Source organism: Bufo bufo, chromosome 1 (assembly GCF_905171765.1).
Source record: "Bufo bufo chromosome 1, aBufBuf1.1, whole genome shotgun sequence".
Taxonomy (NCBI): domain Eukaryota; kingdom Metazoa; phylum Chordata; class Amphibia; order Anura; family Bufonidae; genus Bufo; species Bufo bufo.
Window position 1 is genome coordinate 210,498,105 of NC_053389.1, and position 17,448 is coordinate 210,515,552.

The following is a 17,448-nucleotide window of genomic DNA, read 5'->3' on the forward strand; positions in this document are numbered from 1 at the left end:
GCAGACGGTTGTATTATCTGAACGGATCCGTCTGTGCAGATCCATGATGGATTCGCACCAAACGCGAGTGTGAAAGTAGCCTTATTCCGAGTAGTTTCGAACGAAGCAGCTTCGGATGTAGCATTCAAAGCTTGCTTCGTTCAACTCTAATCACTTCCTTGGACATTACTTCCAGAGAAATTTGAAGAAGATTGCATTTGCAATGCTGTCTGTCTTTGGACATATTTGTGAGAGCAGATCTCACATATGAATGCCATCCTCTGCCCGTCACTGCAGACCTCTCTGAGGCCTGTGTCCAGCTCAAAGTCACCTTGTATGAACCACAGCTGGATCGTCTTCACAAAGAAAGTCAGCGAATGGTAAACGCAACTGATTAGTTAGTTTCTGTCACATACACTTTTTTTTTGTAACTGGCACTCCGTACAAAAAATGTTGCCGACCCCTGATGTTTTTTTTCCCTTTTTTTCAACTGTTGAGCCAGTGACATTGTTTGTGCCTCAGGTTTTTTTTTCCATTAGACCAATGTTCACAAGATCTCAAATGATTAGCTGCATTTTTATAAATATTGGTTTAACCAACAGAGGAAGGTAGCATTAAATATTTTACCTGCACTCCATCCTGGGGGTGATGCACTATTAGGGCATATGCCAATGCATCCTCTGACAAAATGTTGAAATTTGCCTGATCCAAAATAGGCTGTAAATGCTCCAGTACTTCGTTCTCCCTGGTTAGTTTCTCTGAGTCTGAAAGTCCTGGAGTTTCCAGCAGGGCATCACGGTCAGGGTTAATAGGATCATATAGGACCTAAGAGACAAAGTATATTGCAATGATCCTATTTACCAGTAGATTTCCATCTACACACTGAAAATGAAATAATGAATGGGAAACTAGTGCAAAACAAACTGAGAAAGTATCTATCTTACAAATTCAACACTTTCCATATGTCCACTCTCCATTAGGAAGAAGAAGAGCTAGTAACATAGCACACCTCTCACTCCGGAAGACCCAACCCACCCAAATAATTACCTGCTCAAATTAATAGTCACCAAGTCATGGTGCATTTCCCCTACAGCCTTGATGACACTTCTCTTTCAAATAAGTAAGTGTATTTCTCCCATCATATAAACTGGGCATCATCAGCCGTTGGGCAATATCTGAAGAACTACTAAAGCCTTGAGATACAATTCTCCAGATGATTTGCATGCTAAACAATATCCACCTCATAGAAAACAAAAAACAAAACAGGAAAAATAATCCTCCCGGGGATTGAGTTTGCAAATGTTAAAGCAGCCCTAAATTAGGGCATTTTAGATACACTCTGGTGTTCCGGATGAATGTACCCCCCCCCAGGGGTTAATATCCACGCGTGGCTGAGAGACTGAACACTGACACAGACGTTGGTCAAAGCAATCTCTAACTTTATTTAAATCAGGTAAGCCGTATTATACATCTTCAGAAGAGGGCAGTCCTCACTGAGGCTTAAACATTGTTTCATTGGTCAAAAAGGAAGAAGAGATAAGAGAGAGGAGATTATACACCTGTATTTGCGCAGTGAATACTACTTTGGAATGTGAACTAATGTAAACATCTCGCTACCATCGCCATTTGTTAATGGCGGACAATCTAACAATAATACTGCATACGTCATATGTGACACTTCAAAGAGGTGCTTCTCTATAGGCAGTGAATAATATATATCATCAAGCCATATGATTGGCTTACGCATCTCCACCACACTCTATGGGACACCTGCAAGAAGATGAGAAATCAGACACTGCCCGCAGCCCTTTGCCCCCCCCCCCTCTCTCTCCTCTCGAGCCTTAAAACAAAGAGAGGGGTGGGGGGGGAGGCACTTGGAAAAGAAAAAGTTTAACTCATTACAGTCCTAGATATACAAAACATAGAATAAAATTCACACATCTTTAACACAAACAACAAGCTGGGAAGGAAAACTTCTCACCTGAAGCTCCTGCAGGATGGAGTTGTAAGGCTGAAGGAGGGAGACTTCCAGCTGTTTCGCAAAAGAAAGGAAGGACTTCTTTTCTATTTCATTAGATGAGTGGAACTCCTGGAAGGTAAAAGTGGACAATGGGGTGTCTTTGGAGGGTAAGAAATCAAGTAGCTGGACAATTACAGGACTCCCAGAATAGGGGGATGAATAATAGAGAACCTGCTCAGTACTGGTCCATGAAGCCTAGTTCACCAAACATTACATCTAGTACTTTTCTGAAAGCTTCAATCTACTGTTGTAAGAGAAAATAAGAAATCTGCCACTCAGACTGCTATAAATGGGCTTTTCTGGGATTTTGGTATTGACGACCTATCCTTAGGTTAGGCAATCAATGTAAGATCAGAAGGGGTTCTAACAGTGGATTTAGGGTACTTTCACACTTGCGTCAAAGTTTTCCGGTATTGAGTGCCGTCACAGGGGCTCAATACCGGTAAAAACTGATCCGTTTTATCCTAATGCATTCTGAATGGAGAGCAATCCGTTTAGTATGCATCAGGATGTCATCAGTTCAGTCCCTCCTACGGTATTTGGATGGAGAAAAAAACCGCAGAATTTTCTCTCCGGCCAAAAATCCTGAACACTTGCCTGAATGCCGGATTCGGCATTTTTTTTCAATTGGAATGTATTAGTGCCGCATTTAAATTGCCGCATTGATGGATCCGGTCTACGCATGCGCAGACCTTTAAAAATGTAAAAATAAATAAATACCAGATCCGTTTTTCCGGACACCAGAGAGACGGATCCGTTATTGCAATGCATTTGTGAGATGGATCCGCATGCGGATCCATCTACAAATGGTTACCGTTTGCATACAGATTGACAGTTCCGTCAAATCCAGCAATGTAAGTGTGAAAGTACCCTTAGAAGGACAGATAATTAGGTGGATTGTTGGGAATAAACATTCCTGTGAATGCTCGTTCCCGACAATATGCCTGTATAAGGCCTCTTTCAGACGGCCGTTTCTGGAAAATGTGCGGGTGCGTTGCGGGAACATGCACAATTTTTCTGCGCGAGTGCAAAACATTGTAATGCGTTTTGCACTCGCGTGAGAAAAATCGCGCATGTTTGGTACCCAAACCCGAACTTTTGGAGATCCTTTCATCTTTAACTAGATTAACTATTAATAGCAGCAGCAAAGTTGACCAGGGGTGCCCAAACTTTTGCATGTCCCTTCATGCTATTTTTTGTACAGTTATAGGAGTGAAATTATTTAAAAAAAGCAACTCCAGCAAAGACTGTCAGTGCTAAACAGCTGTGACTGGCAACTGTAATGCCAGGAATGAAGATGACAGAACAAAGGGTGCCCCCCTCTTGCAGTGCCTACTGGTATAAACTGCCAGGATCAAAGTTTGCTGATAACCAGAGTTACATAGGAGCATGAGAGTCAATCATAGGGGGATTACCACAAACAGGGGCTAAAGCTTTAAAGCTAGTTGAATCTTCAGTATCATAAGTACAGTATATATAAAAATCAGAGTGAATCAGTGTGTACACAGAGCAGAATAGCCACCCAGTCTTACTAACCTGCGATAAATACTCCACAATCTGATTTGTAGAGAACGGTATATATCTCTCCTGATACTGTACAGTCCAGTCCTTGGGCTCAATTGGTTTCCACATTTTTCTGTATTCTGCCATTTTAGCAGAAATTGAGCCCATTGTACGGGTTAACGAATTCCTCATCCCAGTTCGGAGAACCCTTGAGGCTATGTGCATCATGCTGTAGGCCAAGAATGTCCCTAGGCAAACAAAAAAAAGAGTAAAAAAATGTCTTAATGAACAAATTATTACTGACGGATATGTGAGATCCTGCAGCTAGTCTACAGAAAAAACGTAAGAGCAATAAGTGTAAGAGCACAGGGTCACCAGCATCAGTGTCACATGAACGTGTGCGCTCCGTGGCCGTATTGCAGACCGCATTTGAGGATCTGCAATACACGGGCGCTGTTCCGTGGGCATTCCGCATCACGGATGCGGACCCTTTCACTTGGATGGGTCCACAAATCTGGAGATGCGGAACGGAACCCAAGGGAAGCACTACGGAGTGCTTCCGTCAAGTACTTCCGCTCCGCAAAAAGATAGAACATGTCCTATCTTTTTGCGGAACGGGCAGATCGCCGATACATTAAAGTGAATGGGTCTGTGTTCCACTGTGGCTGCCGTTGGTGTTCGTGCATTGCGGCCCGCAATTTGCGGGCTGCAGCACGGCTACGGGGCGCACACGTTCGTGTGCAAGAGGACTTAAGGAGCATTAAAGGGAGTCTGTCAGCAGTTGTGATTCTGCTAAACTGCTGACAGTACTAGGTAGCGTACTTTTGCCCCTCCTATCTAACAGGCAACCCTGATTAGGTGGTACATATAGCTGTGCGTGCTCCTCCTCTCATCGGTTGCTGGATGCACATAGAGGTGACTAGGAGAAGCACACTACATGTGCAGGGCCTGCTCTCCAGAATCTAGATGCCCAACGGCATAGGTAGGTTTAGAGTAGGACCTGCCTGACTGAGACCACCTTGGCGGGTGTAGGTGGGCACACGTGTGTTTTGATCAAAATATATTGGCTGAGTCTCCGATTTTATCCTATCAGAGTGAGGGTTTAGTCCAGATATGATGTTTGGATCTATTGTATGAGTGCATTATTCTCCGTGACTTTTCTTTTATAAATGTTGCCATGTGTATCCGCATATTCAGTTAGGGTACTTTCACACTAGCGTTTTTCTTTTCCGGCACTGAGTTCCTTCCTAGGGGCTCTATACCGGAAAAGAACTGATCAGTTTTATCCCCATGCATTCTGAATGGAGAGCATTCCGTTCAGGATGTCTTCAGTTCAGTCTTTTTGCCTTTTCAGGACGGAGATAATACCGAAGCATGCTACGGTTTTATCTCCGTCCAAAATTCCGGAACACTTGCCGAAATGACGGATCCGGCATTTTTTCTCATTGACATGCATTAATGCCTGATGCAAAACGGATCCGTTTTTGCGGTCTGCGCATGCTCAGACCTAAAAAAATGTGAAAAAAATAAATGCCGGATCCGTTTGTCCGGATGACACTGGAGAGACGGATCCGGCATTTCAATGCATTTGTCGGACGGATCAAAATCAGTTTGCGTATGTTTTGACGGATTCGGCGACGGAACTGCCTGCCGGAATCCTCTGCAGCAAGTGTGAAAGTAGCCTTCTCATATCGTGCAGGTTATTTGATGTTTCTGTGATTTTTGACCAGCACTAGCTAGGGGCTGAGAACAAACATACCTTTTAAGGAGCTTTTATTAACAGTAGTGTGAATGTAAAGATGTATTCTGCCAGACACTGCTCTGGAAAGTGCACTGGAGGAGAAGCTTCACTGAAATGCTCTCTACGCTTTTCACAGCCCATCCCCTTAAACACCCAACATCCGCCATACATGTGCAGTGCCTGTGACAAAGGGGTTAAAATGTGTCCAGTCAATTATTGAGGGCCCATCTTGGGTGTCACAGCAAGTGGAACCCCATGATCAATGTTTTAAAAACTACCCTATATATATATACAGTACAGACCAAAAGTTTGGACACACCTTCTCATTCAAAGAGTTTTCTTTATTTTCATGACTATGAAAATTGTAGATTCACACTGAAGGCATCAAAACTATGAATTAACACATGTGGAATTATATACATAACAAACAAGTGTGAAACAACTGAAAATATGTCATATTCTAGGTTCTTCAAAGTAGCCACCTTTTGCTTTGATTACTGCTTTGCACACTCTTGGCATTCTCTTGATGAGCTTCAAGAGGTAGTCCCCTGAAATGGTTTTCACTTCACAGGTGTGCCCTGTCAGGTTTAATAAGTGGGATTTCTTGCCTTATAAATGGGGTTGGGACCATCAGTTGCGTTGAGGAGAAGTCAGGTGGATACACAGCTGATAGTCCTACTGAATAGACTGTTAGAATTTGTATTATGGCAAGAAAAAAGCAGCTAAATAAAGAAAAACGAGTGGCCATCATTACTTTAAAGTAGGGGTGCACCGAAATGAAAATTCTGGTCCGAAACCGAAACCGAAAATTCAGGATGCCCTTGACCGAAAACCGAAACTGCCTTTTTGCCAAAATACTTTTAAAATACTTTTTTTTTTAAATGATTTTATTAATAATTCTTTTTCATGAATTTAATAAATCATATTATATAACATGGTGCTTCCTCATACACAAGTGATTGTACAAAACAACTGTTATGGGGGGGAATCTGTGGATGACGGACACTGTTATGGGGGGGGGGATCTGTGGATGACAGACACTGTTATGGGGGGGGATCTGTGGATGACGGACACTTATGGGGGGATCTGTGGATGACGGACACTGTTTTGGGTGGGGATCTGTGGATGACGGACACTGTTACAGGGGGATCTGTGGCTGTCACTGTTACATGGGGGGGGTTGATCTGTGGCTGGCACTGTTACAGGAGGGAATCTGCGGATGGCACTGTTATGGGCTGGGGGGATCTGTGGGTGGCACTGTTATATATGTGACATCCACAGACCCCCCCCAGCCCATAACAGTGACATCCACAGACCCCCCCCAGCCCATAACAGTGACATCCACAGACCCCCCCCAGCCCATAACAGTGACATCCACAGACCCCCCCCCAGCCCATAACAGTGACATCCACAGACCCCCCCCCAGCCCATAACAGTGACATCCACAGATCCTCCCCGCCCGTATACAAATATAAGATGTTATATTCATTTATTGGTTATTAAACTTGCCCCCTCAGTCCTAATACTACCTTACATCCTAATCGCTTCTGTAGAATTCAGGCAGCCCAAGCCGGGCGGCCGGCGCGTCTCTCACTGACGTCACTTGCCTGCGCCGCCGGCTTCATTCAGGCACATGACAAGAGTTACGCTGCCGCCCGCCTGGCCTGCCTGAATTCTACAGATGCGATTAGGATGTAAGGTAGTAATAGGACTGAGGGGGCATGTTTAATAACCAATAAATGAATATGACATCTTATATTAGTATACCGGAGCGGCGGGGCGGGGCTATCATATTTTCTGCCGATATGTACCAATATCGGCCGAAATGGATTAGGCCCATTTTCGGCCGCCGGAATTTCGGTGCACCCCTACTTTAAAGAGGACCTTTCACCCATTATGACATTGTGAACTAACTATACAGACATGGAGAGCGTCACCCGGGGATCTCACTGCACTTACTATTATCCCCGGGCGCCGCTCCGTTCTCCCGCTATGCCCTCCGGTATCTCCGCTCACTAAGTTATAGTAGGCAGAGATTTCAGTCACTAAGTTATGGTAGGCGGAGTCTGCCCTTGTTCTGCTGTAGCGCTGGCCAATCGCAGAGCAGAGCTCACAGCCTGGGAGGTTCTTTTCTCCCAGGCTGTGAGCTCTGCAATGCGATTGGCCAGCGCTACAGCAAAACAAGGGCAGACTCCGCCTACCATAACTTTGTGACCGAAGATACCGGAGGACATAGCAGGAGAACGGAGCGGCGCCCAGGGATAATAGTAAGTGCAGGGAGATCCCCGGGCGCTAGGGCTGCGCATCTTCACTCGTCTCACGATTCGATGCGATTACGATTATCAAGTCCACGATTCGATTCGATTCGATTCGGCGATGCATCACGATGCATCAAGATTATTCCCCAAGTCCCCTTGTTTTTTAATTTTACATCAAAAAATTAATTCAATCAGTCAGAAATTGCACAAAAATATTTATTTGTATCTGCTATTTAAACAAATCATACCAAGTTCCCTACATTGGTGCTCGAGGCTGTGATTAATGCTACTTTCACACTTGCGTCAGAGGATTCCGGCAATCTGGACGCAAACGGATGCATTTGTCAGGCGGATCCGTCTGACAAATGCATTGAAATACCGGATCTGTCTCTCCGGTGTCATCTGGAAAAACGGATCCGGTGTTTATTTTTTTCACAGATTTAAAGGTCTGCGCAGATCGGAAGAACGGATCCGTCAATGCAGCAATTTTAATGCCGGATCTGGCACTAATACATTTCAATATAAGTTTAAAGCTGGATCCGGCAAGTGTTCAGGATTTTTGGCAGGAGAGAAAACTGTAGCATGCTGCGGTATTCTCTCCGGTCAAAAAACGTAAGAGGGACTGAACTGATGCCTCCTGAACGGATTGCTCTCCATTCAGAATGCATTAGGATAAAACTGGTCAGTTCTTTTCCGGTATTGAGCTCCTAGGACGGAACTCTATGCCGGAAAAGAAAAACGCAAGTGTGAAAGAACCTGAGAGACCATCAGTATGTTAGTCCTGGAGGTTTCAGGTTGATAGATCCTGTGTATGCTACATTGTATCCACAATAACCATCCTCTCAGTAGGGACTGATACACGTGTGAAGGGGCTCTGATGGTGCAGGATCAGTAACTGTCAGTAAATCTGACACCCCAGCATTTTCAGATCCCTGCCCTTAGCTTAGAGTTGTCAGCGTGGATCACCTCCTGCTGGGAGCAATCTCCAATAGTGTGAGATAAATGTAGACATTCCCAGACTGGCCACTAGGGGCCGCTGTTTGACCGCCTTTCATAGACCCGGAACCTAAAGTTCCGTCCACTGTAGTAGACGGAGGGGAAGAATAAGAAGAGACACAACCGAAAAAAATAAAGAAGAAACATGGCGCGGGCGGCAAAGGTATGAGAAGCGGCAATATGAGCTGTGTAGGTGGCAGGCGCTTTGGAGGTAGATATTACCTACTCATAGGTGACAGAACTTACCTCGCCGCCAGCCACCGCACGTCCGCACTGCCGCCTGCTTCTGAGTGTCTGACTGGGAGCCGGAGATGCGCGGAAACCACGCCTCCGGCTCCTCCTCACTCAGTCAGACCTGGCTCACTCAATGTTGTGGCCACCCCCTCTGACACGTCAGCGGGAGGCGGGAGGCGGGAAAGAAGGCGCCCAAAAACTTTTTTCCGACTCGGCTGCACGGCGGACGCGACGCTGACGTCATCAACATGCATCGATTATTTAAAGCAACCGCATCGATGCAGAATCGCCGGGGGTCGAATCGCGATGCATCGATTATATTCGACAGCCCTACCGGGCGCCGCTCTCCATGTCTGTATACTTAGTTCACAATGTCATAATGGGTGAAAGGTCCTCTTTAAGAAATGAAGGTCAGTCAGTCAGCCAAAAAATTGGGAAAACTTTGAAAGTAAGGGCTATTTGACCATGAAGGAGAGTGCTGGGGTGCTGCGCCAGATGACCTGGCCTCCACAGTCACCGGACCTGAACCCAATCGAGATAGTTTGGGGTGAGCTGGACCGCAGAGTGAAGGCAAAAGGGCAAACAATTGCTAAGTATCTATGGGAACTCCTTCAAGACTGTTGGAAGACCATTTCAGGGGACTACCTCTTGAAGCTCATCAAGAGAATGCCAAGAGTGTGCAAAGCAGTAATCAAAGCAAAAGGTGGCTACTTTGAAGAACCTAGAATATGACATATTTTCAGTTGTTTCACACTTGTTTGTTGTTATGTATATAATTCCACATGTGTTAATTCATAGTTTTGATGCCTTCAGTGTGAATCTACAATTTTCATAGTCCTGAAAATAAAGAAAACTCTTTGAATGAGAAGGTGTGTCCAAACTTCTGGTCTGTACTGTATATATATATATATATATATATATATATATATGGACCATGAAGCATTACAGTATAACAACCCATTTAACCCCTTGATGACCAGCGCTGAACATATATGACGGAAGTAGTCACTGTAAAGATGGTGCCTGCACGCGGGCGCTATACTCGCCATGTTTCTGCTGTTTTAAACAGCAGAGACCCGGGGCTCATGTCTGTGATCAGCAATAATGCCAATCACAGACATATAACTGCTCAGTGGTGAAAATCCAGGAGTCAGGGATCCCTGTGCCCAGAACAGCTTCCCCTCGCAGAGATAAGGGAAGCTGCTCCTTTGTAATGATAGCCAGAAGCCTACTGGAGGCTCCGACATCTTTCACAGGTATATTCCAATGACTGCCTGCAGGTGGCAGCACTCCTGTGTGTGTGTGTGTGTGTGTGTGTGTGTGTGTATGTATATATATATATATATATATATATATATATATACACATACATACATATATACATACATACACATATTCTTCACCTCTCCAAGAAAGTGATCAAAAAGTCATACACATTCCAAAACTCCACAAAAAATTTGCCCACACACTCAACTAAAAAACGGATATGTGTGGGGGCGTCAGAATGTGGCAATGTAAAGAAAAATTTTTTTTTCCAAAGTTATTTTTTTTTTTCAGTATGAAAACACACAAAAAAAAAGCTATACAAAATGTGGTATCTCTATAAGGCTACATGCACACGACCGTATGTGTTTTGCGGTCTGCAAAAAAAACAAAACGGATGACATGCCTAAAACGGACAAGAATAGGACACGTTATATTTTTTTTGCGGAGCTACGGAACGGACATACTGATGCGGCACAATGGGTCGGCATCCTATCCGCAAAAAAAAACCTGAACGGACACAGAAACAAAATACGTTCATGTACATGAGTGCCACGGCCTTCTGGCCACTTAGCGTCGTACAATGGATAGCGGCTGTGCTTGGTATCGCGCTCAACCCCATTGAAGTGAATTGGGCTTGTGTGAAAAATGGAAGGCATCCGGATGCAAAGTGTTTTTACGGATTGTCGATACAAGATGTAGATTTTTATTTTTCAGTTTTTCTTCAAACGCGTGAAAAACACATCCAATCCGAAAGGAAAAAAACGCACACACTGAACGCAATCGCAGACAAAACTGACTGAACTTGCCTGCAAAACCATCAGTATTTTCCTGAACAGATCCCGACCCAATCCGTATCGCTCATGTGAAAGAGGCCTGAAGCCAAAGGGGTTTGTGGCAATGACGGGTGCAGTAAATTCGGGTAGTCTCCAGACTATAGACATGTGTGAACCTGCCCTTCACGGTACAAGCTCCTCCAGCTCCACATCAGGAAACCATCACATTTCTGATGGACATTGGAGAAAAAAAAAGCTTCTTCCACCAGGACAAGCCCAAGGCCCCTTGCAGACGGACGATACGGATTAGGTCCGGATGCATTCAGTTAAAAATGCGCGATTTGGCAAGCAAGTTCAGTTCCGCCTGCGATTGCGTTCAGTTTTTTCCGTGCGGGTGCAATGAATATTGATGCGTTTTTCATGCGCGTGATAAAAAAGTGAAGGTTTACAAACATCTCTTAATGACCATCTGTGAAAATCTCACCGCCCCGCTTCCGGATTCAACGCGTTTTTCACGCAGACCCATTCACGTGAAAAACGCAGAATATAGGGCATGCTGCGATTTTCACACAACGCAAAAGCGATGCGTGAAAACCATCACTCATGTACACAGCCCCATTGAAATGAATGGGCCCGGGCGCAATGTGTTCGCATCACGCATTGCACCCGCGCGGAATACTCGCTCGTGTGAAAGGGGCCTAACCCTGCACAAACAGCTATAACTATATGCTATTGTACAACAGGCTAAACATGAGGTAAATCCATATGTCTCCTATTCAAAAGCACCACCACCGTTACAGCTCCGGGGGCACCACCCCTCCCCCACACACAGCGCTGACTGAGACTATGTATCACCTAGTTCATTTACACTTGCGCTTTATTTATAAACACCCCCTTGAAGACACAAGACTGCAGAGGACACGGCAGTAGTGAACGGGTTAATGGGGATGACACTGATTGGCCCGTACAATCAGGTGGCATGCTTTCCCGGCTCATTCACACACGCTGCCGCCGGCCATAAAACCCTGTGCGCTCACGTCTACATATATATATATAGGCGTCTATAGGCAAAAGGCCAATAGTCATAGCGACGTCCCCCCCCCGTTATACTGAGAGCGCTAACCTCTGAGTAAGCAGAGCTGACATTGAGATCCCGGGCATGCGCAGTGTCAGCCTCTAGCGTCACGTTCACGTTACGTCACGACGTACCACGGGGTGCACTGTTACACTGCGCATGTCACATAGTTCCCGCGCTTTCTCCCCCCCACCCACTCTGTATTTGAGGAGTCTGATTTTCCCTGTGGTGAGAATGGTAATGTGTACACTGTGAACGCGGTATATAGACGGGCGGGAAGACAAGTATGGCTGCTGAAATTTATTTATAAGCCTGATGTGTGTAATGCACACTGTACTGCTTTATGTGTATTAACGTGATTGTCTGACAGGCAGACATTTTTGTAGCACATAGGAACGTATGGGTCATTTATCAAACTGATGTAAAGTAGAAGTGGCTTAGTTGTCCATAGCAACCAATCAGATTCCTCCTTTCATTTTCCAAAGGAGCTGTGAAAAATGAAAGATTAGAATCTGATTGGTTGCTTTGGGCAACTAAGCCACTTCTACTTTATACCGGGTTATTGAAAAATCCCATTATGGATACTGTTACCACGGACCATAAGTTATCATCCATGGTAGCGGAATCTATAATGGGATTCTTTGATAACCGGAACTTTGGACGCTGAACTCAAAACACAAGTTCACTCAACACTAATTGTGGCTTCAGCAGCAATCCACCCGGAAGTGGAGGTGACGCATGCGCACTAATCATCTGCAGCAGAATATACCATACCTCCCAGCTTTTGAAGAGGGACACTGTGCGGTGCGCAAGTTTTTCCAGCACTAGGCCACACCTCTAACCCCACCTAAAAATAACGAAATCCCATAACATGTCCTACTTTCTGATAGCCACTGTTCTTTGGCCGTTAAAGAAACAGCCGTATGACCAGATCCATAGACTTTATTTGGTTATAAAAGTGGCCATGTGACGACTGTTACTTAACCCCTTAAGGACCTCCGCCGTACATGTATGGCGGAGGTCCAGTCCCCAAAGATGGTGCCCGCTCGCACTTGCAGCGGGTGCCTTAGCCGCGGGGTTTCTGCTATTTTAAAAAGCAGAGACCCGCGGAACATGTATGCGATCAGCCATAAGGCCGATCACATACATCTTACCCTTCAGATGCCGTGGTTAAATGTGACCATGGCATCTGATCAGCCCGGAAGTCGCACTCTTCCGGTCCAGTAACAGCGTTGCCCGACTGAGATCGGGGAACCTGTTACATTGTGCTAATTGACTGAAGCCTCAAGCAGGCTTCAGAGTCAATTAGATGAATTTACCAATACAGGCCACTAGGTGGCAGCCTTATATTGGTATAGTGCAATTAAAGTCTTCAATGATGGCTATTTAGCCATCACTGAACACTATGGGCAATCGGCATAGAAGGGGTTTGTGTCGGGTGAGCCCATCGAGTCCCCGCGCTGCTGTGGCGGGGACTCAATGTCTCAGAAGGCAGCCCGATGCCGTGCAGAGGCTGCCCAATGCCTTGCACGGCATCAGGACCTGCCTTCTACGGTAGCCGAGGAGATCCAGCCTCAGGCTGGGTCTCCTAGGCAACCTGTTAGTGTACTACTCACTGTAGTACACGAACAGGCAATGCATTACAATACAGATGTATTGTAATGCATTGCAGAGGGGATCAGACCCCCAAAAGTGAACATCAGAAATAAAGTAAAGAAAAAAAATGTAAAAAAAAAGTTTTTAACCCCTTAAGGACTTATGACGCACCGGTACGGCATGTTTCCCGAGTCCTTAAGGACCCATGACGTACCGGTACGTCATAACTTTAAAACTAGATTGCGGCTCGGCGGGGGTAAATAGGAACAGGATGTCCGCTGAAATCATTTAGCGGGCATCCTGTCACAACGCTGGGGAGGGTCATGTGACCCCCCCCATATTGGCGATCGCAGCAAACCTGACCTGCGGTTTGCGGCTTTACCTGCGGTTTGCGGCGGCGATCGGCGGTGCCATCGGGTCCCCATGCGGCTGTAGGTGGGACCCGATGGCATGGAAGGCAGTGCGATGCCTAAGGAAGGCATCGCGCTGCTTTCCGGTGACGAGCCTGTGAGATCCAGCCCCCTGGATCTTACAGGCCGGAAGCTGTATGAGTAATACTCACTGTATTACTCATACAGCCAATGCATTCCAATACAGAAGTATTGGAATGCATTGTAAAGGATTAGAGCCCCAAAAGTTGAAGTACCAAAGTGGGACAAAAAATAAAGTGAAAAAAAAGTTTCCCCCCCCAAAAATTTAAAGTTTCAAGTAAAAATAAACAAAAATGTCATTTTCCACAAATAAAGTAAAAAAAATTGGGAAAAAATAGGGGAAAAGAAAAAAGTATACAAATTGGGTATCGCTGCGTCCGTATCAACCGGCTCTATAAACATATCACATGATCTAACCCCTCAGATGAACACCATAAAAAATGTGCTAAATAAACCATTTTTTTGTCACCTTACATCACAAAAAGTACAACAGCAAGCGATCAAAAAGGCGTCTGCCCACCAAAATAGTACCAATCTAACCCTCACCTCATCCCGCAAAAAATTAGCCCCTACCTGAGACAATCGCCCCAAAAAAAAATATATATATGGCTTAGAATATGGAGATACTAAAACATCATTTTTTGATTTTAAAAAAGCTGTTATTGTGTAAAACTTACATTAATTTAAAAAAAGTATACATATTTAGGTATCTCCGCGTCCGTATCGACCGGCTCTATAAAAATATCACATGACCTAACCCTTCAGATGAACACCGTAAAAATTTTTAAAATAAAAACTGTGCTAAATAAACCATTTTTTGTCACCTTACATCACAAACAGTGTAATAGCAAGCGATCAAAAAGTCACACGCACCCCAAAATAGTGCCAATAAAACCGTCATCTCATCCTGCAAAAATCATACTCTACCCAAGGTAATCGCCCAAAAAATTATGGCTCTCAGACTATGGAAACACTAAAACATGATTTTTTTTGTTTAAAAAAAGAAATCATTATGTAAAACTTACATAAATAAAAAAAAGTATACATATTAGGTATCGCCGCATCCGTGACGACCTGGTCTATAAAAATATCACATGATCTAACCTGTCAGATGAATGTTGTAAATAACAAAAAATAAAAACGGTGCCAAAACAGCTATTTCTTGTTACCTTGCCTCACAAAAAGTGTAATATAGAGCAACCAAAAATCATATGTACCCTAAACTAGTACCAACAGTACTGCCACCCTATCCCGTAGTTTCTAAAATGGGGTCACTTTTTTGGAGTTTCTACTAGGGATGTCCCGATACCAGTATCGGTATCGGGACCGATACCGGGCATTTGCACGAGTACATGTACTCGTGCAAATGTCCCCGATACCACTGCCGATACCTGTGCGCCGCTTCTATGTGTCTGTGTCAGTCCGCAGCCTGCCCCTGCACCTCGCACAGCTGATACAGCTTCAGAGGGCAGCAGCAGGCAGTGTGTAATAGGAGCCGACAGTGGAAGCTAGCTCCGCTCCGCCCCTCCCCGCCCTCCAACCAATCAGAGACTCACAGCACAGGGAGCGTAGTGCAGGGACTCAGAGAATCGTCTGACAGTTTATTAGTTAAAAGAATCTAATGAGTCACAGACCGTGTCACCGAGTCCCTGCCAGGCTTCCTGCTCTGCGGCTCCCTGTAAGTCCGTCTGGGGGGAGGGGGGGCATTATTAGCATAGCATGTAGTGGAGCTGTGTGTGTACAGGGTGCATGTAGCAGAGCAGGAAGCCTGGCAGGGACTCAGTGACACAGTCTCTGACTCATTAGATTCTTTTAACTAATAAACTCTCAGACGATTCTCTGAGTCCCTGCAATAACTATACATTGTAATTACATCAGTCTGCTCCACTGCATTCACTGCAGCAGAGCTGTGTTTGCCAGGAGCGAGTCCCTCTAAAGGTGTTGTGTCTGTCTTCTATGGCCCTGGTCCTTCCCTTCCTGCTTGCAAGCTGCACATTGATCTCTAAAAGCAGGCATTAGGGCAAGAAGAAATATACATTGCTGTATGATGGCCACAAGACTATTATACTGAGGAGGGGCTTCAAAAATTGTTGTCCTGACTCCTTACAGTAGCGTCTCTTTGTGGCCGTCCCATACAGTATAACGTCTCCTTGTGGCCGCCCCATACAGTGTAACGTCTCCTTGTGGCCGTCTCATACAGTATAACGTCTCCTTGTGGCCGCCCCATACAGTGTAACGTCTCCTTGTGGCCGTCCCATACAGTGTAACGTCTCCTTGTGGCCGCCCCCATACAGTATAGCGTCTCCTTGTGGCCGCCCCCATACAGTATAACGTCTCCTTGTGGCCGCCCCCATACAGTATAGCGTCTCCTTGTGGCCGCCCCCATACAGTATAACGTCTCCTTGTGGCCGCCCCCATACAGTATAACGTCTTCTTGTGGCTGCCCCCATACAGTGTAACGTCTCCTTGTGGCTGCCCCCATACAGTGTAACGTCTCCTTGTGGCTGCCCCCATACAGTATAACATCTCCTTGTGGCTGCCCCATACAGTATAACATCTTGTGGCCCCCATACAGTGTAATGTCTCCTTGTGGTTGCTCCATACAGTATAACGTCCCCTTGTGGCTGCCCCCATACAGTATAACATCTCCTTGTAGCTGCCCCCATACAGTATAACATCTCCTTGTAGCTGCCCCCATACAGTATAACATCTCCTTGTGGCCCCCATACAGTGTAATGTCTCCTTGTGGTTGCCCCATACAGTATAACGTCCCCTTGTGGCTGCCCCATACAGTATAACATCTCCTTGTGGCTGCCCCCATACAGTATAACGTCTCCTTGTGGCTGCCCCCCATACAGTATAACCTCTCCTTGTGGCTGCCCCATACAGTATAACGTCTCTTTGTGGCCCCCATACAGTATAATGTCTCCTTGGAATGTTATAGTTCTGTTTTTGGGCCTTTTGGTTGGTCAGTGGTCAGAAAATACATGTGTGTGTATTTTATTGTTAAAATTAGTATCGGTAATTGGTATCGGTGAGTACTTAAATAAAAGTATCAGTACTCGTACTCAGTCTTAAAAAAATGGTATCGGGACATCCCTAGTTTCTACTCTAGGGGTGCATCAGGGGGCTTCAAATGGGACATGGTGTCAAAAAAAACAGTCCAGCAAAACCTGCCTTCCAAAAACCGTATGGCATTCCTTTCCTTCTGCGCCCTGCCATGTGCCCGTACAGCTGTTTACGACCACATATGGGGTGTTTCTGTAAACTACAGAATCAGGGCCATAAATATTGAGTTTTGTTTGGCTGTTAACCCCTTGCTTTGTTACTGGGAAAAATGGATTAAAATGGAAAATTTGCCAAAAAATTGAAATTCTGAAATTTCATCTCCATTTGCCAATAACTTTTGTGGAACACCTAAAGGGTTAACAACGTTTGTAAAATCTGTTTTGAATACCTTGAGGGGTGTAGTTTCTTAGATGGGGTCACTTTTATGGAGTTTCTACTCTAGGAGACACTAAAACATAATTTTTTTGTTTCAAAAATGCTGGTATTGTGTAAAACCTAAGTAAATAA

General features: G+C 45.1%; 1 protein-coding gene across 1 annotated transcript in view; it reads right to left on the reverse strand.

Annotated features, from left to right (window-relative positions):
• The window catches only part of TMEM143 (transmembrane protein 143), a 32,066-nt gene extending 20,107 nt beyond the window's left edge, over positions 1–11,959 (reverse strand). Inside the window, exons 1-4 of the mRNA XM_040434802.1 lie at positions 11,894–11,959; positions 3,536–3,750; positions 1,961–2,068; positions 607–804 (exon numbers count right to left, since the gene is read on the reverse strand). Coding sequence (XP_040290736.1) covers positions 607–804; positions 1,961–2,068; positions 3,536–3,730 — 501 coding nt within the window. The 5' untranslated portion in view covers positions 3,731–3,750; positions 11,894–11,959. The remainder of the gene's footprint in view (positions 1–606; positions 805–1,960; positions 2,069–3,535; positions 3,751–11,893) is intronic.
• Between the last annotated feature and the right edge of the window lie 5,489 nt (positions 11,960–17,448).